Consider the following 24,003-nt stretch of genomic DNA (forward strand, 5'->3'; position numbering starts at 1 on the left):
GGCAGGGAAACTGAACGCAATATGCATTCCTGGACCAGAAAAAGGATATCAGTTGGACAATTGGTCAATTATGAATAAGGTCTGTAAATTATTTAATAGTATTGTATTGATGTTAATTTTTTGGCTTGGCTCACTGTATTACGGTTACCGTCAAAAGCAGCTGCGTGAAGGTAAAAGGGTTCTCTGTATACTAGTTCTGCAACTTTTTTTTGTAAATCTAAAATTTTTTTTTTTTTAAAGACTCCTTAGTTAATCTTTAAGTTTATGTTTCAGGTCTAGTGAGTTTGACATGATCAAACCAAAGACCTAAGAAACAGAGCTAGGAAAAAAACACAAATATAGATATAGATATAGATATAGATATAGATATAGATATAGATATAGATCTCCTTTTATATATATGATAAATAAATACGCATAAAATAGAACATCTATATTGGCTCTGTCCCTGGTTTAGGAGTACAGGGTGATAAGAGCGTCTTTAGCTCTAATGAGGCCACTCTGGGTGGGTTCCTGGATGGGGGCTGCTCCCCAGAAAGACCAAGCCATGATTGGAAGCTTGGAATTTTCAGCCCCGTGCCCTATACTCTTGAGGGGAGAAGGGCTGAAAATGGACTTAGTGAGTGATTATGCCTGTGGGATAATCTTCCATAAGTTCCTAATAGTATGGGGTTCAGAGAGTCCCCAGATAGGTGAACACGTCTACACCAGGAGGGTGGGTTCTTCCCTATGTGGGAGGTAGATTGAACTGAGTTTTTCTAATACAATATATATCTCGTAAAACATAACTGCTAGTGATTCTTACCTGAGAGCCTCTGTCCTCTCACAAATACACTCCCATTTCTACTTAGCTTTGATTTGGAGTCTGATCCAGAACGTCCCAGGTTAAATATTGATTTCCACTTCTTCGATTTACTGGAGAGCTTTCTTCTAAAAGAGCCAAGCCATAATAAAGGGTTAGTTTGGTAACTGGTCATTTCCCTGGGATCTTTAAATTGAGAATGCATGCCCTAATCATGCTCTTGGTTACAAATGGCTCTGACATTTCAGGAAATTCCTCTCTAAAATTCAGGGCAGCCCAGGTGGCTCAGGGGTTTAGCGCCACCTTCAGCCCAGGGTGTGATCCTGGAGACCCAGGATCGACGCGGGCTCCCTGCATGGAGCCTGCTTCTCCCTCTGCCTGTCTCTCTCTCTCTCTCTCCTCTCTGTATCTCTCATGAATAAATAAATAAAATCTTTAAAAATTAATAAAATAAAGCACCTCTTTAAAAATAAAGTAAAATAAAATTCAGTTTGAGCCTGAGTCTGGCCCTGTCTGGGGATGTCTTGAATGACAGGGCAGGCTTTCATATTCCCCAGGGGAAGGAGCAAACGTGTGCTAATGAAGGCAGGTGTGAGGGCAGACAGAAGCAGGGATGGCTGGGAGACTTGGAGGTCACAAGTGAGCACACACAGTTCTGGGAATTCTGGTAGGAATTCTGGTAAGCACCGCAGTCCTAGGTTTTCAAAGACACTTATTTTTGGCAGGAGTAAACACAAAAGACCAAAGAGCTCAGTGCTGTTATGCCCCCTGCACTTTGGCCATACTGCTAGGTCACCCACAGGTGAGGACAGGGCTAGCAGAGACTTCCATGGGCTGAATAGGGGGCAGACGAGAAAGTGACCTGGAAAGGAGTCCAGCCTGGGAGAGCCGGAAGCCACTGGGTGTGGTCAAAGATCACTGCAGAGAAAGCAGAGGGCTGACCAGTGCGTCCGTCCGTCCGTGGTTTCCTTCTCATTTCCCTGATGTCTCCCACCAGGCTGCCTCAGTAGGAGGCAAGGAAAGGAGAGTGCTAGACTGGGTGCGGGGAGCCTGGTGCCACCAGAGGTCACCATAGAGGCCTTGCCCTGCTCTGGCTCCTGCAGCTTCAGACTTCATAAAGCACTCAATGAAACCCTACAACCTGTGGCTTCCACAAAGGACCTTTTCTCCACAGGGTTCTCACAGAACATCCAGATCGCAAGCCCGACATGTTTTTATAATCAATCAGAGCTAGATCTGCAGTGCTTAGTGGTTTCTTTTGAATTGGGCCTAGTTTTTTTTTTTTTTTTTTTTCAAGTACTTGGCCTGGGAGGTTACTTTATAGGGTGGCATGCCTTGGGGTATGGTGTGCCCCATCTGTGGTTAAGGCACAGAGAAAATGCACTTGATGGTCCTCCTGAGGTACTCTTCTTTCTGATCCCTGGGTGGAAGTCTCATTCTCCAGGGATTTAGGGAGCAAAGTAATGGGGTTCAGTCTAATAAGAGCATGATCCACATACTCCAGGTAATGGAGGGGTTACTCGCCAGGTGAGTTCTAGGCATGCCATCCCCATGATGCACATGCACTGTGACAGGCACCCCTACTGTTGTGTAATGTGGAGCCCCTTTTTCCCTCCCTGGATGGAAACAGCCCCACCATCTTGGGGGTCATGCTGACAAGAAGTCCAAAGTGTCTATTTTCAAACCTCTTTGAGGTTGACAGTCTCCAATGAAAATTTTGCCTTTCAGCCCCTCCACCTACTGTCTGCCTAGAGTTTAGGGGTCCTGCTTCAATCACTGCCTACTTTTTACAGGGGTGTGAAGGTGAGAAGGGAAGAAGGATGTGTGGAGACCAGGGTTACAACAGAGGAAGCAATGAAGAAAGTATCCTATGAATAAAATTGATGTTCAGGTTGGTTTTGGAGGGGAAGGAGGGCTCTGACAGGTATGGAAGGAAGAAGGGAAGCCAGGCATACGTGTCCCCAAGTGCTGCATGCCCAGAGCTCTCTGGCGTGGCACTACCTGTCAGCTTATCCTCCATTCATCTCTATGGCTTTTATAATGTCACTTGGAGGTGGAAGATGGTGGGAGGGGGTCAAGTTTTTGATCTTAGCAGATGTCCTTCTGAGAATGTCAAGACTGTTTTGTCTAAACTAAGGAGTAAGGGATTTTAGTCATGACTCTTGACCCCTATGAGCCCCACCCCCATCATTAGGGATCTCTGGGGGGAGAGTTGGTCTTCATGACTTGAGAGCAGTGAGGGAAGACATCAATCCCGGTGATAGAGAGTTGTGAGGCAGCTCCCCTTCTCTTCTGGAATGTTCCCTCACATCTCGACCCAGCCTGTCCCCACAACCTGTGCTGCCATTGTTGGTTCTGAGACTATATAACTACATACTCTGTCCGCCTCCACCCAAACGTTCCCCAGAATTTAAGAGAATGCTGCTTACTTGTTGTCTGGTAACTCAAGAACAGTGTGGAAGAGGGTGCCCATGGGAGGGACAATTTCAGGCAAGCTATTCTCCCTCCTTTCCTTCCGAGCAGGATGGTTAGTAGCCAGACTCCGGGCCTGAGCTTCCTCCAGGCTCACCAGCTTCATGGGCAAGGAGAGGGCTGGCAAGGTCAGGCTCTTCATGATGGGCGGGTTTTCTATACAAAAAAGAAAAGAGCTCAGTGGTGGAAGGAGGCCTGTGCATCTAGTGTAGCCAGATTCCCCACCCACAGTGCCTCCATTCCAGACCCCCTGGCTTCTGGGGGTTGGGGGCCGAGGCTGCACATAAGGAACTGACAACTCCATGGCCAGACAGCCAGCAGGCACACAGGGCTTCAGGAGAGGTAGCCTGTACTTCTTGTACTTTTCAGAGAGGGACCATTCATTCATTCATTCATTCATAGGACAAACATTTACTGAGCATTTACTTCCTAGTACTTTGGCCAGGGAGGAATGTATGTCCAGCCATAGACATGGCCTCGCTCAGCTAGAACAAGGCAGGAGACTGTTCCTGCTCTCTGCAGCCACAGCACACACACTCCAAGGCAATTTAATGTGGGAGCCTATACTTTCCCTGATCACTAATGTTTATATCTCTGCACTGAAAAGACATTTTATAACCTGTACTATTCCTTAAAACACAGATGGCTTTTTACTCACGACTCAGTGGTATTAAGTGTATGCAAGCTAATCTTTTCTTCCTATGGTTTTATTTTTGTTTGTTTTTTGTTTTTGTTTTTATTTTTTATTTTAAGAAATGGAAGTGATGATGAGAGACCAATGGTGTCCAGGGTCATCTCCTTTCTTAAGTTATTGGTTCTCAACTTGAGGCAATTTTGCAGCCCAATGCCGCTTCCCCAGGGACATCTGACAATGTCTGGAGCGCTTCTGGTTGTCATAAGCATGTGTGGGAGCACTCCCGGCATCTAGTGGGTAGAGGCCAAGGATGCTGCTAACCATCCTACAGTGCACAGCACAGCCCCCCAACAAGAACTACCCAGCACTAGCACATGGGGTGCACTGATGGTGGGCCCTTCTCTGGGACCCTCATGGTGTACCTGTGCCAGAGGAGCAAGAAGCCCCACGCCATTGTCCAACCTCCTTACCAGTGGGCTGTGAGCACTGAAGGGGGCTATCTAGTGTGGAAAAATAAGAAAGGAAAAAAACCCCAATGACACATACAAACAAAAAACCAAAAACCCCCCAAAAAACAAAAAAGAACTATGCAGCACAAAATGTCAGCAGTGCCAAGATTGAGAAAACTTGATCTAAGTAAACGAAGAGGACGTCTAAGTTGGCCTCTGAGTGGTCTTTGGCAACCTTGCCAGCTTCCTGTAATACCTTCAGAAGGTGTAAAGAGACTCAAAGATAACTTGGACCAACCGAGAGTCAGCAACCATTTTGGGTATTGGACTCACCTAATTTTCAGAGAGCACCCTGATGGCACTATTTCGCTTTGCAGAGCGTGTGACCCTCTCTGGGAGGAGGAAAATAAAACCACTGAAAAAGGGCCTTGAAGGAAACAGAGACGGTACTGAACACTGGGTTCTTCCAGGCAGGACAGCATGACGGTCATTCCTCAGGACTGCAATGAACTAAATGAACTAAATCCGCAATCCTAAAAACTTCTCAGTAGCTTCTAACTTGAACCCAGTTTTTCAACTTAATCCCAAGGAGGTTAAAATATTTAAATTTTCTATACTCTTACTATTTGCATTTTGATTATTTGTGATTTGTTAACTATTTATTTACTTAAACAATTCAATCACTCTGGGAACAACTGGATCGATGCAAGAACCTACACTGCTGGGTCAAGAGACCTCCCAGCTGGTTTAGCACCCACCTCTCCCCCTACTTTCAGGCTGCAGGGTCCTAAGGCCTGCTCATTGTCTCTGCTTAGATGTTTAACAAGCATCCCTAACTTCACATTTCATAACAGAGCTTGGGGTTGTTGCTCCTTCCTCTAAACTGGTACCCTTCCCATTTTCGTTAAGTTAGTAAATGGCACCATGCGCCACCCAGCTGTAAGCAGAAACCTGGAGTACTTTTTTTCATTCATTCCTTTCTTTGGCATGCCACCCATTCCCACATCTAGCCTAATAAGCAAGTCATATAACATTTTTTTAAAGATTTTATTTATTTATTCATGAGAGAGTCAGAGACACAGGCAGAGGGAGAGGCAGGCTCCCTGCGGGGAGCCCAATGCTGTTCTTGATCTTAGGATCCCGGGATCCACCCCGAACCAAAGGCAGACGCTCAACCTCTGAGCCACCCAGGCATCCCAAGTCCTACAACTCTTACCTCCAAAATGCATCCTGAATCCAGCCACCTTCCTCATGTCCACTGCTAACATGCTAGTCCAGCCCACCAGGACGGCCCACCTGACTTCTGCCATTGCTCCTTAACTGGTCTTCCTGCTTCTAGACTTGCTGCCTTTCCATCTCTCCTTCACACAGCAGTCAGAACGTCCAGGCCCTACACTCCCTGCTCAAAATCCTCAAATACTTTCCCATGGCACAGAGAACAAACCAAACTCCTAGCTTGACCTACAAGGACTCTCCATCTGTTTTCCCTCTCCTCTTTGCCCACTGACCCAGTGCTCTACAAAAATATATGGTAAGAATTTTTGACTGTATATTCCCATTATAAATTATACACATATACCACTGTGTTAGTGTCATATATAACAGAAAACATACAAAATCATAGAAATGACAAAATATACAATAGAAAGAAATGAAGAAGAAATCCTAATAGTGTCTTCCAACACCCATAGTTCAGTATTCTGGTCTTTGGTGCCCATAGGGTAGGGCACTCCACCTTGGACGCCCCATTGGCTCTAGCCACACTGGCCTACTTTCTGTACCACTCTGAGCCCCTTGCCACTTCAGAGCTTTTATAATCTCTGTTCTTACTGTTTGGAACATTCTTCCCCCAGATCCTCATGAGGTTGTTTCCTTTTGTCATAAGGTCTCAGTTCAAAGATCACTTCCTCAGAGACCATGGCCACTCGGTACCAAAATAACACCCCCAAATCATTGACCATTACATCAACCTGCTGTATTTTATTCATGGTATTTACTGTCTTTAAAGTGATCATGTATTTATTTGTAACCTTGTATATTGTCTGTCTTCTCAACTAGACTAGAGTTTTCTGCAGGGCAGGATCTTTGCCATTTTGGGCACTGATGTGTCCACAGTGTGCAGAGTAGTGCCTGGCACCTAGAAGGTGCTCAATGCATATTTACGTTTTAATGAATCTTGGGTACATCACAATCTCTTGGACCTCGTTGCTCTCATTTATTAAACAAAGGTATTGGATTCTATGACTTCTAAAATCTTTCCAGTTTGAAATAGAACCTGGGCAGCCCCGGTGGCACAGCGGTTTAGCGCCACCTGCAGCCCGGGGTGTGATCCTGGGGACCCAGGATCGAGTCCCACATCGGGTTTCCTGCATGGAGCCTGCTTCTCCCTCTGCCTGTGTCTCCCTCTCTCTTCGCTCTCTCTGAATGAATAAATAAATAAATATTTAAAAAAATGAAATAGAACCCTATTTCCAGGGGACCTAGGTGGCTCAGTAGACTGAGCATCTGCCTTCGGCTCAGGTCACTATCCCAGGGTCCTGGGATGGAGCTTTGCATCAGGCTCCCTGCTCAGCAGGGAACATGCTTCCTCCTCTTCCTCTCCTTCTACACGTGCTTGCTCTCTCTCCCTCTCTCCCTCTCTGTCAAATAAATAAAATCTTAAAAAAAAAAAAAACCACCCTATTTACAAATCTAAAATTCCATCCAGAGAGTATGGCTTCTTCCATCTTGTGTAAAAACTATGTTATCTTACCAGAGTCAAAATGAATTCATAACAAGAACACTTAAATGAAATGCATTGAATAATAAGTATTAGAGAAACTCAAGAGTTAAAGGCTCAAGAATAAACTGGATTTCAATATACAGTACAAAAGATGATTAAGGCATGGTCGCAAGGAGAACAGGCATTTCCAGGTTGGAATCAGGAACAGCTTTAACACTAACAGTAACAGATAGGATTTGCTATTTAGAAGAACATTTCCCAGAAGCCCTAATTCTCCACAATGGTTTATTGGTCTATTTTCCTATTTTTTCTCTTCAGAGAGGCAGCATAGAGTTAAGGAAAGAGCAATGGGCTGAAAAATTAGGTTCAACATTCAGTCTCAAAGTTACCTGTTGTATGGCTTTGGGCAGGTACTAAGCTTTTCCCATGCTCTGCTTCTTCATATATAAGATAAGGTCAATAACACTTTCTGGTTGTTGTGATAAGTCAATGAGATGATGTACAGAGACCACCTGCAATCGTTCCTGGCATAGAGTAAGTCCCCAGTAATTTACTGGTTGATTCAAAAGGATGAATAAATGCATATTCTCTCCTACCTTCAAAAAGGCTTTATATAGCTTATGATAAAAGATACATCTATAGGGAAGCCTGGGTGGCTCAGTCGGTTAAGCATCTGCCTTCAGCTCAGGTCATGATCCCAGGATCTGGGATCAAGCCTCCATATCGGGCTCCCTGCTCAGTCAGAGGTCTGCTTCTCCCTCTGCCCCTTTCCCATTTGTGTTTTTTCTCTATGTCTCAAAGAAATAAATAAAATCTTCAAAAAATATATCTATACTGGGAGAATTAAAATAAAAATAAAAGAAACATTAGCCACTCCTAAGTATACAACCAAGAGAATCAAAAACATGTGTTCACACAAGAACTTGGATTCACAGCAGATTATTCATAATAACCAAAAAGTGGAAACAACCCAAATGGCCATCAACTGAAGAATGGATAAACAGAGTGTAGTATATGCATACAACAGAATATGTATATTATTTATGCATAAAAAGGGAGGAAACATGTAACAATATGGGTGAGCCTCAGAGAACATGTGCTAAGTGAAAGAAGTCAGTCACAAAAGGCCACATGTTGTATGATTCCATTTATATAAAATGTCCAGAAGAGGCAAATCCCTAGAAATAGAAAGTAGCTTCGTGGTTGCCAGGGTCTCGGGGGAGGGCAAAATGTGCAGAGACTGCTTCATGTGTATGGGGTTTCTTTCTGGAGTGATGCAATGTTCTGAAATTAGATGGTGGTGATGGTTGCACAATTCTGTGAATACACTAAAAGCCACTGAATTGTATACTTTAAAATGATTAAAATGGTTAATTTTATGCTATGTGAATTTTATTTCAATAAAAATTTTTTTTCAAAGAAAGGTTACAAGCCGCATAGAGGACAGGAATTATGCCAGGAATCAAAATTTGATGTTAACTACAATTGATTATTCTGATGGTTATACTTGTTTTTTCCAAACACATTAGCTAAACTTGAAAAAAATGCTTTAATCAGCTAACACAAATATTTTGCAGATAGGATTCTCATATACCACTGGTTCTCCAAGTGTGGACCCCAACCAGCAGCAGCAATATTGCCTGAAAATTCATTAGAAATGCAAATTCTCTCGTCTTACAGCCATACCACCCTAAGCGCGCCCAATCTCTTCTGATCTCGGAAGCTAAGCAGAGTTGGGCCTGGTTAGTACTTGAATGGGAGAAATACAGATTCTTAGCAGCATTCCAGACCCCCCGAATCAGAAGTTCTGGGGATTAGGTCCAGTAATCTGTATTTGAACAGCCCTCTGGGTGATTGTGACCTATGCTAATGATGGAAAATTCACACAAGTGGTAGTTACAAGGCTTCTTGATCAACTAGATTTTTTATTTTTACAAATTAAGCTCACAGGAATTCAAGCAACATAAACCAACTCATGCCTAGGGTTCATTGTATCATTATGAAAGCTATAGGAAATCGTATTCTCGCATCTCATCACATCCAGCCTACGATCGCTAGATCTTTCTCAAGAACATGGCTACAGAGGGTTTCAGTGCTAACTAGTCTTTGCATAGGCATGCCCACAAACCCACACTCATTTTTGTATGCCTAGTGCCTGCTGGGCGGTAGAACAAAGTAAGCACTCAAGAAATGCTTGTGAAGAGAATGCATTCCGAGCATACATGTGCATATGACCATGCTGCGTCTTAACTCATTCACGTAAAACTCCCAGACGTAGGCAAAAGGGTCTTCCAAAATACCATAATGAAAGGAAAGGTGAAATCTAATAGTTAAAAGGGAGGAATGTTATCTGTAGATAATAACCTGGAGAGTTTGATGGCTTACCACAACCAACAGATTATTCCAGCGCAGAACTCTGTGTTCAAGGGATAGGCCATGTATGAAACTGATCAGAAACATGCTACAGCCACCCACGAACACGTCTTGCTGCACACAGATCAATGTACATATATGCACGACCCCAGACACTGACACCCAAAGAAGTCAGCACACACGCACAGCCAACACTCAGAACTAGAACCAAGCCCGCCTTAACTTATTCTTGAGCCCCATGACTAAGGCAAGGAAGAAGGATGGCCTCGTAGGGAGTATGCCAGAAGAAGCCATTACCATTGTTCTCCAAAGACCCAGGTGTGCCATTGTTAAAGATTTGATCCACATGATTCAATATGAACTCAATCACCACCTGCTGGACCCGAACTGCAAGGAAAGCTGCGTCTCCATTGCAACCAGTGGCTTCGATTTCTTTGGACCTAAATCATGGATGAAACACACTTAGTGAGTGAGTCTGGCCCACAACAGAAAGCAGTAAGGGGAAGCCAATGTGCCTTCTGCACAAGCCCCATTTCCTAAATGTATACAGTTTGTTAATCTCTAGAATATTTTTTAACTAAGACCTATTAAAAGGACTCTCTGAAGGCTGTGAAGCCCAACACACTGAACAAATTTAAAAACAATTACCAGGTATCATACATTGCTAGACTAGAAACATTGTATTTGTAAATATCCAGGAACTGATTTTTCCCCCCCACAGGATCTCTCCCCCCCCCCCCAATTGTTCTGTGGGTCAGGTCATCATTTATGAAGTCATATGAAGCAGTGATCCCACCAAGATCAACAAAAGCCAGTAAATCAGACAAGAAAGGCCTTTTCAAAAAATTATGACCTACAGACCCAAAACTTCAGCCATATGCTAGTTGTAGCCAGAAAACGCCTGTGGAACACAGAGTTTCCAGGTTAACAAAGAGCTCGTGCTAAAACTCCCCCCCCAAAACAAAACAAAACAAAAAAACACAAAAAACAAACAAACAAAAAACCACAAAGAGCTCATGCTATTAAAATTATCTTAATTTATGTGTGACAAGTGACCACTTAGCTATAGGTTTGTCTTCAAGAGGCTTCCGTTTTGAAGAATCCAATCTTTGTTTCAGTTGGGGGGCTGCTCTGAGCCCATGGGGATGGTGAGACGGTGAGCACGTGGTGGTTACCTGAGCAGGTTTGGCGCCCACACCAGGGCCAGGTTCCTGGCATGCATGTTGGTCTTGCTGCTGAAGGAGGCGATGTGGGCCAGGTGTCGAATCAGGTATTCCAAGGTCCTGTAATGGTTCATTTTTTTTTTTTTTAAAACAAAGAAACTTCAGCGCCTGTGTAAAGCCTGACATCTGGAGATAATTTCTGAGTTTGGATTTAAGAGATTCTAAATATTTCTATCTCATGAATTTTGGAGGGATATCAGGAAGGTATCAAGATTGATGGAAATAATCTTCTTGGCCCTAGGCATGCTGGCCCAGGATGGAGAAGGGGTATGGTTTTGTCAGAAGTCAGCTGAGGCCCTTGGAGAGCCAGAGACAGCTCCCCAGGCCTCCCTTTACCCAGGCCACCATTGCCGGCACACGATCTTGAAACTGGCTCTTATCTCTCTGCTCTTTCAGTTATTCTTCCAGCTAGGGGTAACTTGGTCCCTTGTTAGTTAGAGAGCTCATCTCATGGATGAATGGCATCTGTTACTGTAGCCAGTTCTTTTTCATACCGTAACAAAATCTGCCCCCTTGTAAAAGAGGCTTAGAGAACTGGGAAAGGTGGAAAGATAAGGGGCTAACCTGTAAGAACAAAATGGAAGGATAGGATGATGTGAGGGATGGCACTGATGAGCAAACAGAGAGATCAGTCAACCACAAGCTCAAGGGCTACAGCCAAACCCTCCTTAAAAAATCAACCTGGATTCCAGAGATATGTTTATGCTATGAATCTGGGTAAGAACCTAGGATATCATAGCCAGTGATGCTGGCTTGTGTGACCAGAATGACTTCCTGTGAGACTCTGAGGGGTGCCCCACGAGGAAATAGGACATGGGCTGCCCCTTCCTGCCAATGTCTCTGGGCAGGCACCAACTCACTCTGATAAAAGTCGACCAGTTCACCCACCTCAAAATGCCACAGGAAAGTCACTATCCACTGAACTTGTTCCCTTTTATGATACTAGCCTGCATCTTTGGTGTTCAACCACCTTGAGAGGCTGTGGACTTCTTTTACCAAGGGTTCTTACCTATAATGGGATGGGGGAAGCTCCTGGATAACATTTTGGATTCGGGCCAGTTGGCCTTCTTCCGGGCAATGTGACACTGCTTCCTGTGGAGAAGAACATGAAGCAGCCCAGTGAGTGCTTCAGAAGGTGGACACCCACCTGTGTCTCCTGTTTTATTTAGGTTTCGGGTACCCCAGCCTTCCAACCAGGCCTAGAGGTCATCCTGCCCAGAGGCATGCTTTCCTAGTAAACACAAACAACCAAACCTGAGTGTTCATGATGTTCAAGCGTCTAACGGTTGAGTGCACACGGGGACATGTGGATTGCTTGGGTCTCTGTGTGTCCTCAGAAGGTTATTGGGTATCTGGTAAAGGTGGAGAATCTTGGGTGTATGGTGTGGCAGGGAGAGTGACAGAGATTCCCACTGGGACATAAACAGACAGAGATGGAGATGACAGCATGGCTCCATGTTTACTTAGCCAGCTGTCTTCTTGGGTGCAAATAGCTTCTCCCCACCTGGCCTGACACTGTTCCATGACCTCAGTACTCAGTAGCTCATCTACTGTCGTAGGTGCTGATATGAGGAAGCCGGGAAGATGAGCCTTCTCAGCAGGGTAAGAACTTTGTCCCTGAGACCTGATGGTCTCACCTGGACTTGTTCTCTAGTTATTTCCTACATGGGTATTTGTTCTCCCGAGATGGAAACTGAAGGGACCCCAAGAAAAAAGCTGGGCTTTTTTTCTCTGCTCCTTTTCCTGCTTCTGTTCTTGCTAGGACCTACACCTCTCACCTTACACAGGCCTTACAGAACAGATAACATATGTCCTCCTTGCAAAGGAAGAAAAGTTAATGATCTCTTTGGAGTCTTCCAGCACAACAGATGACACCTAAGGATGTCATCCTGACGGTGGAGTTGTCAGGATCTGTTTCCAACACCACTGACTCATCAAAATCCCCGGCTCCAGGGCATAAGTGACTTATGGAGAACACCTAAACACTCGTCTATGTTCCTGGGTTACTGACACAACACATGCACACCACCGTCCTCAATAAAGACCCCAGGCTCCAAGTAAAGATGAGACTCATTCTTCTTTCCTTTCTGAGTCTTCCGGAAAATTCTCTGTCCATATCTACTCTCTGTCTTTGATACATTCTACTCTCACTTCTTCTCAGCTTGTATTTGATTTCCATCCTGCGAGAAGCCAAGGACCCTTGGCTGGGCCTGTGGGACTCTGCTCTGGGTCCTTGGACTCAGCCAGCCTGTATCACTCCCCTCTGCCCAGCACCTTCAAGGGCAGGCAAGGGCATCAGCAAAGGCAATGTGATCACAGGCTTGCCCAGAACTTCTGCACAATGCAGATATCCCCAGACAGGTGCCCCTGTGCCCTGTCCTGAGAAGCTGTCCTGCCCGGGCCCGGGATCCAGGGCCCCTTCCAGTGCAGGGCCTGAGTGCTCAAAACTTAGCCGTACCTAAGCGCTCGGTCAATGATCATCACCTTTCTTTTTTCACTGAGGTATACTTTACATACATTAAAAATCTACCAATCTTGGGCAGCCCGCGTGGCTCAGCGGTTTAGCGCTGCCTTCGGCCTGGGGCGTGATCCTGGAGACCTGGGATCGAGTCCCATGTCGGGCTCCCTGCATGGAGCCTGCTTCTCCCTCGGCCTATGTCTCTGCCTCTCTCTCTCTCTCTCTCTCTCTCTCTCTCTCTCTGTGTCTCTCATGAATAAATAAATAAAATCTTAAAAAAAAAAAAAGCCAACAACTACCAATCTTAAGCTAGAGCCCCATGAATTCTTTCACATGCACATACCTGGGTAACCCCACCAAGGTCAAGATGCGCTTTAAAGACAGCGCTTGAGCTCATGTCAATCCTTACGGCCCTGAATTCACAGGCATGTGTGACTTACACAGCCTTGTATTTCCTGCCAGTGCTAGAAACTTGCTCCACATTTGTATATAAGGAAAAGTAAAATCAGGAAATACAGTCCTTAATTTGATAAATACCGCCCCTTGCAATACAACCAGAAACAGGATCCTAAGTGTCGTATAGTTTTCTTATATCGCTTACTTCTGCTCAGGCTTCAGCTGCCATTTTTTGCTTGTGTGTGAAGGCTGAAGCTCATACTCTCAATAATGAGTATTTTCAAGCATAGAAAAGTAGAAGGAAATTTATTGGGCACTTTCTGTTATGCGAGGCCCTATTCTAGGGCCTATTCTAGGCCACACCTGCTGTGTCTGCTCTGTTCTAACTTAGAGAAGCCCTAAGCGCTGCCCCAGCCTGGCCTTCTCAGCCCCCTTGCCTGTCTCCACTGTTTCCCACAGCCCTCCCACCATCACTGCTGCTGCATCACATACTCATTTATTCCATCCATTGCTTATTGCCAGTCTCCCACGCTAGACGTAAGCTCTGCAAGAGCAGGATGTGATGAGTCCTAGTGCCTAGCGCAGGGCCTGGCACCCAGGAGGCACTCCGTCTAAGGGGGACGTCATTCCAGGGCTTTGTCCATCAATTTTCTTTTTCCTTTCCTTTTCTCCCTTCTCATCTCCCCTTTCAATTTAATTGCAGCAAGACATACACAGACATCAGCTGTTTTAAAAGGCTGTCAAAACTCTCCACATGGGAGCACTTGAGATTTTGCTTCCTAAGCACTGGTGGGAGAAAGGAGGAACCAGGAGGGTGACAGTCGCGGGCGTCCCAATCCTCCCGTGGGAGTGCAAGCCTGAGAATTGAGCCAGCATAAGCATGATCTCTGTCGAAATCCTCCATTTTCGAGATATGGAGGAGGTGGTGGAGGGTGGGAACAAGAATGGGACCTGGAGCAGGAACCCTTACACCTGCGGTCTTCCTGAGGGCCTCAGGAGGGGAGCCAGGGGAAAGAAGCTCTGAGGAAAGAGAGGCCGTGGAATGCGGTGTAGACCCTCCCACATTCTATCCTGCAAAGAGGGAAGGGTGGGAAGCCTCTCTTCCTCTCAGCAAACTTTTTCTAAAAATGTATCTGGGGAATAAAGGTGCAGGTCAATTTAATAGCCCTCATGGAAAGTTTCTTTGATATTTTAGGAAGCTGTTAGTCATCTTTGTTCTGCGAGGCTGGGCGGGCCCTCCCCCTAATGCCTGCGGGTCCCATTTGGGATTCTTGTTTATTTCATTGTTCACAGCCTCTCCCCATCCTCTTCAGAAGCCCTCTGGATCCTGTAGTTTCTCCTAGAGGGGTCCAGTCCTACAAACCTATTCTTCATTCCGTGTTCTCCCATTAGGTTGGCTGAACCCAGCACCAGGGAATTGGGGAAGGGGAGTTGAAACTTTGCCTACCCCCGTTTTTTGCCAGAGAGAGAATTTCACTCAACTTTTGCCAAGCTCATCTGGCTAACAGTTAAATTTTAAAAGACCGAGGATGAATCTGTGACTACTTGCTCTCTTCCAATCAGTATCAATAACACTGGCTTCCTTGCCCTTTGTGGACTTGGTCCAAGATTGGACTCTCGCTCCTTCTGGTGGGTCCCTTGCTCTTGCTTTATCTGTTTACCTGAATTCTACTGTCGCCCTTATAGTTCAGGTCCTGCTGCCTGGGCAGCTCTGTCACCAGGGTGGATAACCAACCCATGCCTCTCCTTTCCAACTGCACCCCAGCTACAACTACAGTAAATTATTTTAAGTTATTAGACTAAAAAGTAATTCATGCACACAATTTAAAGAATGAAAGCAACCAAAGGAACACCCAGAAGAAAGTCTTCCTGCCTACTGCAGACCTTCAGAGGTGGTCTCCAGAGGTAACTACCTCTGTGTGTCCTTCCAGACAGTCCTTACACCTTTATGTCTTTGTCCCACAAGCCTGATTATGAAAGAGAATTTTGGCTATCTCCATTTGACCTCAAACTTTCAACTGATTAAGTTCTTCTTTCCAGCTTATCTGTTCCCCCAGGCAAAAGACCCTGTGGGCAAAGCATCCCTGAGGGAATCAAAGCTATCCCTCAAGCCCGAAGGACTGTTCTTGAGCCAGCAAGACCCCGTGACTGACCCCAAGACAAAGACCTGTTTGACCTTCACTACCCACCTGCACGTACCCACCCACCTTTTCCCTACATTTTCCTTATATAAACCTGCAAAGTATTTTTGGGTCTTTGGAGACAGTCTTGGAGATGCTAGTCCGCGGTCCCCCTGGTGTTGGCCTCCCTGAAATGAATTGCTTCCTTGTTTTGCCACCAGTCGCTTCTCTGCCTTTGCATTTTGCCAGGGTAGGCACCCCCTGTGCCCCAGCTAGAATTAACGTGATCTTGTCCACCTGCAGTTTCCCGTTATCCTGGTTTGCCTGAGATTAAGGGTTCCCTGGGACATAGGACTTTCAGTGTTAAAACTGGGAAAGTCCTAGGCAAACCAGAGGCAGCTGGTCACTGCCCACTTCCACCCCCTACCCCCCACCCCCTCGCCCAGGGGCAGCTCTCTTGAGCTCCCAGCCAGTCCGCTTTTGCCTCCTGCCACACACTCGTCACCCACCTCAAGTGACAGTTTAAATGATGTGTGTGGGTTCACAAACCTGTCAGCAAAGGCTTACTAGGTAAACAGTCCCAACATTTTCCAGTAGCTGGAGAGCAGAGAAAGGAAAACAAGAATGAGCAAAATGAACAGTTTCTGCCCTCAGGAAGCTGGCAGTTGAATGAGGGAGACTGATCCACTAAGAAGTTAGTTCAACATAAATGTAATACAAAATTAAACACCCCTCTAGACTGCCTTCTCTAAAAGTCCCAAATCAGCAACTTTTCTTTTGGGTATAATGATTCCAGCTGAATCAATCTGACCAAAGTTGAATTATTCCTAAAATGAACTTTCTTTTTCTTACTTGATAAAAATAAAAGGTAATATAGTAGGTTGAACAACTGCTCCCAAAGATATCAGGTCCTAATCTCTGGAACCTGTAGGTGTTACTTTATTTGGGAAAGAAGTCTTTGCAGATGGAATTCAATTAAAGATTTTTAGTTGAGATGATCCTGATTAATCCGATGGGCCCTAAATGCAATCACAACTATCCTTGTAAGAGGGAGGCAGAAGGAAATCTGACACAGGATAGAAGAGGAGAGGACAATGCCATCACGGAAGCAGAGGTGGGAGTGATGTGGCCACAAGCCATGAGTGCTGGCAGCCACCAGAAGCTGGAAGAAGTGAGGAACACCTCCTCCCACCCTCCCTCCCGAGAGTCTCTGGAAGGAGCACCGCCCTGCTCACACCTTGATTTCAGGTCAGGGAAATTGATTTCAGACTTCTGGGCTCTTGAACTGAGAAAGAACAAATTTCTGTTGTTTAAGCCACTAAGTTCGTGCTGACTTGTTACAGCAGCTACAGGAAACTAATATGTGTACTTAAAATTAAAATATGAAGTATGAAGGAATTAAAAATCACTTGCTAGCCTACCATCCAGACATTATTATTAACCTATTCATGTGTGAAGCATAAAAGAAGCAATCTGCCCGACTTCCCAGCACCAAATATGAACGCTGGCATCACTTCCTATTCAGTTGCACATATTGCTTTCTTCCATTTAATTTTACATTGTGGCCAATAAATATCCTTCAGAAATGTGACTTTTCATGGCTATCCAGGATCAAAAATAATATATTTATCATAATTTATTTAACCTATTCCTTACCTTATTGTTAGACACACAATCCCCAAATTTTGGTATTATACTACTGCAATAAAGTATTTAGGAGTCAGTTATGTGTGTATACATCTTATTATTATCTTAGAATGTAGTCCTAAAAATAGAGTTACTGTATTTAAAACATATGAGCACTTTAGGATACTCAATAGTATTTCTAATGAGTTTCTGAGGTGTCCAGTCAATTCACATTTATTTATTTAATAAATTAATTAATTATTATTATTCAATTAATATTTCTCTAATTCTATTTTTCCATTGAGATAGTATTCTACTTTAGCTGTGCCAGTGGGTTTAAATAAATCATTTTAAGAATGTGTGACAATGTTAACAGTTATTTCCACATTCCTGAAGAAGTTTTGCTTACATTATCTTAATTTGTTATTGTGATCAAAGAAATCAATTAAATGATAAAATTTTCAACATCATTGATGTCACTAGATCCTACCTATGTAGAAGTCAGTTGCACAGCAAAAAATTTTTATTTTATTTTATTTTTTTAGTGTCAATACCTTGTTAGATTCCTGGAAATTTGATGACAAATGGAAAATAATGTTGCTTTGGTATTACCATGTTGCTGTGGGAGAACAGAATGATTAGCAATGTTAGGGAACAAAAGTGGGAAGTGATAAATATGGGTTTTGTTCTGAGCCTATAAGCACGATTTAAGAAAAAACTGTATTTTTGAAGTTTCCAGACAAGAATTCTTATCTACTTCCAACTATCATAAAATGAAATATAGTTAAAATAAATTAGACTCATTCTGTTCTTTAACATGATGATATTCTACTCTATCATATTCTAAGATGTACTATTATACTGATCAGAGGATTAAAACTATGCAGAAAAAGACAATAAAGTCTTATGCACAAATTAAAACAAAAATAAGATATATTTTTAGTTAACTCAGATTGGCAGATAATTTAACAAATACCCAGTATTAGTGAGGCTGCAGAAAAAATACTGTTCTTATCTCTCTGGAGAACAGTTTGGTAATACATAACAAAATTTTAAATAAGAGCTTTTTACTCAGTGAATCTAAATCTATTTTTTCCCTAAAAATATAAACAGAGAAATGGACAAAGATACAAAAAATATTTATTATCATATTATTTTTTTAAAAGCAAAGTGTTGAGAAACAAAAAGTCTAAATGCCCATCAGGAACTGGAGGGTATTATGCTGAGTGAAGTAAGTCAGTCGGAGAAGGACAAACATTATATGTTCTCATTCATTTGGGGAATATAAATAATAGTGAAAGGGAAAATAAGGGAAGGGAGAAGAAATGGGTGGGAAATATCAGAAAGGGAGACAGAACGTAAAGACTGCTAACTCTGGGAAATGAACTAGGGGTGGTAGAAGGGGAGGAGGGCGGGGGGTGGGAGTGAATGGGTGACGGGCACTGGGTGTTATTCTGTATGTTAGTAAATTGAACACCAATAAAATAAATAAATAAATAAATAAATAAATAAATAAATAAATGCCCATCAGTAGGAAACTGGCTTCAGAAATTCATTACACATATGAGAAACTTCTCTGTAAAAATAGGGTTTCTCTATTTGTGAGCACAGAAAGATGGTTGTACTGTTGAGTTAATGTACCAAAGCAGCGATAGACAGTATTGAAAAGGGCAAGTGGGCAGAAAGAAAGAGACAGATTGAGAGAGCTTGAGAGACAGCAAGAGATCTGTAATGATGTCTCCTGAAATGTCATCAGCAGATATGCCTGGGGTGTTGGATTTCCAGGGATTTATACTTTCTCCCTTATGCTTTTTTGTATTGCTTACATTTTTGCAATAAAATTCTATTTCAATTTGGGAAAACAAAACACAACAAAAACACTATGCAAGCAATAAAAGAGTGAAAGAAGTACCCAAACGTTACTTTGGTAGTTATTTTTGGTGTTTAAGAGAGGAGACAAAAGGTTCCTTTCTACTTTCCTCTATTTTCCAAACTTTTACCAAATATGATTACCTCTAAAATGATGAAATAATCACATATGGTGATGGTGATTATAATCTGGCAGATTCACATGAGACCCATGACTTTTCCTCCTGGTTCCTGGCAAAGACTCCTCTGTGGTTTCAATGGTTAGAGGCTGCCATTATTTTTGACTTCCACTCAGAGAGGAGGGGGCATTTGTCTTCAGCCTTAGATCTTGAGGTCCCCTTAGATCTCTTAAGGTCCACAAACCCTGACACTTCACATCACCTGGTATATGTTGGCTTCTCCAGTAGCACCTCTAGACCCAAGTTTTTTGTGTTTGGGCCTAAATTTTTTTCATTAAAAAAATTAACGTACTTTTAGTAGATGAGATTTTGAAAGTTAAAGTCTAAATAAGCAGGGAAAACAATAATCTCATCATTGAAATAAATGGCTATTAATTCTTGGAACATCTTTCCCTTTAATTACATTTTAATATACAGTTAGGCATCTGATCTTTTCCAGTTAAGATTATGAGTGTTTCCCTCTATTATTGGAAACTCTTAAATATATTTTAATGGTCCAAATATATGTTTGAAATATATATTTCAAAATGTATCCATTTATTCCTATATCACTTGGAATTGAAGAACTTTTTATATGCTCAAAATAAGTTTATTACAGGAGTTATGAGAAAGATTGCTTTCCATGTTAGAGTTTAGATCTGGTCCTTACCAATAATTGCAACTCCTCCATAATCTTAATTTCAAATATCCCCTTTGACCATCCCACTGTAACAGTCTATTGACCTCTTTGGAATGAATGATCCACCGATAGTACTTTTTCACTGTTACTCACTGCCTTACAGTCTCACTTCCCTTCTTATTCAGACGAAATTCCATGGTCAACTCTTAATCACTCTCTTGCATACACCCTCAAGTTTCTCACCCCCCCTTTTTTTAGCTGAGCCTCAATCTTGGTTGAACCCATTTCTCCTCCTACTCTACACCTTCACCCCAGCAGCCAAATGTTCGAGTCTGATATTTAATGCTATCTCTACAGACATTCTGTAAGAATTTATTTTTTCTACTTTTTCTACAGATGCCCCTATTTGGTAACCACAGAGCTGCCAGTAAGGTGTCCTGCCCATCCACTCTTCACCAACCCAACTCATGGGCCCAGCCTACACTTTCTTTTGGATGCATTTCCTGGATTCTTTTCTCTTTTCAGCTTTCTTTTTTTAATTTTTTAATTTTTTTTCTTTTCAGCTTTCTGATCTCTCCCTTGACTTGGGTTTGTCCTCTTTCCCACCTCTACTTGCCCACCTCATTCCCCAACCTCCAAAAGAAATACAGAAGGAGAAGCTTGATAAAAATAAACTAGCAGTAGATGTATATCTGGAGTCTCACATTCCTGTCCGGCTGTGTGACATCGGTCCAGTCATTTCACATCTCTCGTTCTTAGTTTCCCCTCTACAGTGAGGCACATTTGGTTAAGTAAACACAGGGATCATTCTAATTCAGCTCTTGAAACAAATAAACATGATTCTGAAACTCTAAAAAAGGAAAAATGTAGCCAATGGACCCACTACCTTACCTTCCTCACTATGGCATCTTACTTCCATTACCTGGCTAAGATAATGTCAACCATCTGGTGAGTTTTATTATTGTTATTTCAGTGCTGAAACTCTCCTTGGCCAGTCCATGAGTCCCACCCAGTAACCATAATGGAAATCCAAACACTCACCGTGAATTTCTCATAGAGCTCATAAGTCAGGAGAGGGTTGGGCAGCTCCCTAAAGTAGAGCTTGCAGAGTGAGCCCACACAGTGAATGTCCTGGAGGTACACTTCCCTTGTCAGATCTGGACATTGATCTGAGCCAAACTCTTGCCTGAAACAACACAGACAGAGACATAACAATCCCAGGAGCATGTGTTCCATGTCAGCAGCTGCTTGGCTGCTAAGGGGTAAAAAGACCCTAAACTGCTGATCTGACTCTATTTTTGACCTTGATCAAAATGACCTTCTATTCTTCGCATAGGGAAAGCAGGGGAAGACTTCCACTTCAGGTCTGGATCTTCCCTGTAAAAGCTGCCTTCATTAGAAAAACATAATGCCCATGTACAAATGGATTTCTCAGGCCATTATGTCTCAGTTTCAGTTATGAACAGTAGGGGAAATATGAAAACAGTTTGCCAGAAAAGCCTGTTGAGATTTCAGTTCTCCAAAATATTGTTCTAAATGAACTTCTCTATCTTGGAGGAGAGACCAAAATCAGGGTGAGTCAGATTGTTATCATTCATCTCCATATACTCACGTCAACAAACTTGTTTTATCTGGAGACTCAAACCCTTCTAAGCTGCCTGATACTGACTCTCACGGGATAGATGAGAGTATAAGTATCTTGTGAACAATGTACAGGGGGGTGTTTGGGAACAACATCAGATTCCAGGCCTTGTTTCTAATTAAAAAAGGATTTCTTTACTAAGGTGATGTGAATAGACTGCCTCAAATAATATATGCTTCCAAGTTAAAAAATCTGTTTAAAAAATGACAAATTTGAGCTTCCATACAGAGGAGAAGTTAGGTTTCTCGAGAGGATTCATTTGGTGGCCAATTGGTGGCAAACTCAACAGGGACTCTCAGAGCCAGCACTTCAAAACAGCTTGCTGCCCCTTTTCCTGTCACCTGGTTCAGATGTCTAACAAAGGGTGGGGAAATCCCAGATGCTGTTGGAACCTGAAAGGAGAGGGGTGGGGCTCCAAAAAGAAAACCCTGTGTCGGCCTTATAAATTCATGGGTGTGTGTTTGTTTTGTTTTTTAAAAGAGAGCAGAGGAGCAGAACAAGAATAATTCATTGATTTAGCCAGAATATCCCTGTTGAGGCTAAGGTCGGTCCTTTAATGAAAAAGAATTGGCTATTGCCCAAGTGTTCTCCCACCATACCAGCTACGGTGCAGCAAATTTCAGAGCTAAGAGTAAAACATTAAAAAGTATTTGTTGTTGAAACTCTAAAAAATATCACGCGAGTAAATTCGTGAAATTATGTAAGCACATAGATCTGTTAAAATCTACGATTGCAACAAACCAATTAGTTTTTAACAGCCACCAGTTCTCCAGGAGTAAAAAGGATGTCTTATTCCTTTGGTATAGGGATCCCTGGGTGGCGCAGCGGTTTGGCGCCTGCCTTTGGCCCAGGGCGCGATCCTGGAGACCCGGAATCGAATCCCACATCGGGCTTCCGGTGCATGGAGCCTGCTTCTCCCTCTGCCTATGTCTTTGCCTCTCTCTCTTTCTCTCTCTGTGACTATCATAAATAAATAAAAATTAAAAAAAAAAAAAGACTATTCCTTTGGTATAATGTCATTACAATTGTGAAATGAGGGGGAGGGGCAGAAAATCAAATCAGAGGAAGAAGAAGATGAATTAACTATACCAACTATTAAATTTAATGGATTAATCTGGTAACATGAATGTTTTTATTGTTTTATTTATTTATTTTTATTTATCATTTATTATTTTTAAATTTTTAATTGATTATTTCTTTGTTTTTGTTGTTTTAAAAGTCTACACTTATAACTAAATGTATAATAAATACACACAAATAACACCTGATAAAACATTCTATATGTACTATATATCTACTTCTTTTATTGTGTGTGTGTGTATATATATATATATATATATATATATATGTAATACATATAAAACATGCACATACATATCTGTGTTTTGTGTGAAGGCTATTGTACTCTTAATTTAATGTGATAGATATTTCTTCCAAAAAGCTCTAGGATATATTTTAGAATTGTTTAGGATAAACCTATAGAATTGGAAATAGTTCAACTATCCCTAATTTTCCAGATCTCGGCCTCAACGAGAGAAATGCACAATCATGCAGATTTTTGATTTCCCGACCAACTGAAAAACCAAATGTTGAGTGTGTGCCAACAGAAAAACTAATATCGTCTTCAAGTTCTGAACACCGTGTAACCAGGATCTAACTGAGCTCTGGGTAGGCAAGTGAATGATAACAAATGATGTTATCCTAACTTGCGATTTAAATCATTTGAGTTCAACCGAATCCACCTAAGAAGGATAAACCTGGCACAAGACAAAAAAGCAGATTAAAAACCCTCTCAGGAGCTTTTGTTGGAAAGAATTACATCAGACTAGAGGATTTCCTGATTAGATTAAGAACAGCTCGACATCTGAAAACATCACACTTGATCTTCTGCTCTGCTACCCTTCCCACAACTGCTTTGGGTTTTTGGTACTCCCAACCTTGGCAGACAGAGGTATGGACAGAAGAAGGATCATGGGAGAATTCTTTGGGGAGCTATTATCTTCTAGCTTACCTTAGCCTTTGTATATTTGAGGTGACTCCCGAAAGCCGATAAATTCCATCCACGATGCCGTGAGTCTCTATAAATTCCGCACAGCTCTTCAATACGTATGGAACTATGTAAAGAAAAAAAATAAAGTATTAGATAGAAGTCTAATTGTCCTTTAAAGATATCCTTTTAAAAATCCAGGTAACTTCAAGGGGAAGCAAGTATGGAATGCGTACGAGTTGCAAGTGGAAGCAATTACTTTTAAAAGGTAGACGATCTTCTTTTGTATTTAAAAAAAATCATGAGGTTTTGTTAGAGTTTAGAAAAGTCATGTGTTTTAAGAGTTGGTTGAGTTTTCTTAAAGAATTTGAAAAATATGCAAACACTTAGATTTTGAAACCAGCAGTGACCTTGGAAATCCCACAACTCAAT

The 24,003-nt window shown here is 42.6% G+C and overlaps 1 protein-coding gene across 1 annotated transcript in view; it reads right to left on the minus strand.

The window, feature by feature from the left end:
- Positions 1-24,003, minus strand: part of ARHGAP31 (Rho GTPase activating protein 31) — a 110,035-nt gene that overhangs the window by 19,524 nt on the left and 66,508 nt on the right. The window contains exons 2-8 of the mRNA XM_072812421.1: positions 23,596-23,698; positions 20,984-21,128; positions 11,685-11,767; positions 10,628-10,735; positions 9,750-9,892; positions 3,232-3,430; positions 806-930 (exon numbers count right to left, since the gene is read on the minus strand). Coding sequence (XP_072668522.1) covers positions 806-930; positions 3,232-3,430; positions 9,750-9,892; positions 10,628-10,735; positions 11,685-11,767; positions 20,984-21,128; positions 23,596-23,698 — 906 coding nt within the window. The remainder of the gene's footprint in view (positions 1-805; positions 931-3,231; positions 3,431-9,749; positions 9,893-10,627; positions 10,736-11,684; positions 11,768-20,983; positions 21,129-23,595; positions 23,699-24,003) is intronic.

Source organism: Canis lupus, chromosome 35 (assembly GCF_048164855.1).
Source record: "Canis lupus baileyi chromosome 35, mCanLup2.hap1, whole genome shotgun sequence".
Taxonomy (NCBI): Eukaryota; Metazoa; Chordata; class Mammalia; order Carnivora; family Canidae; genus Canis; species Canis lupus.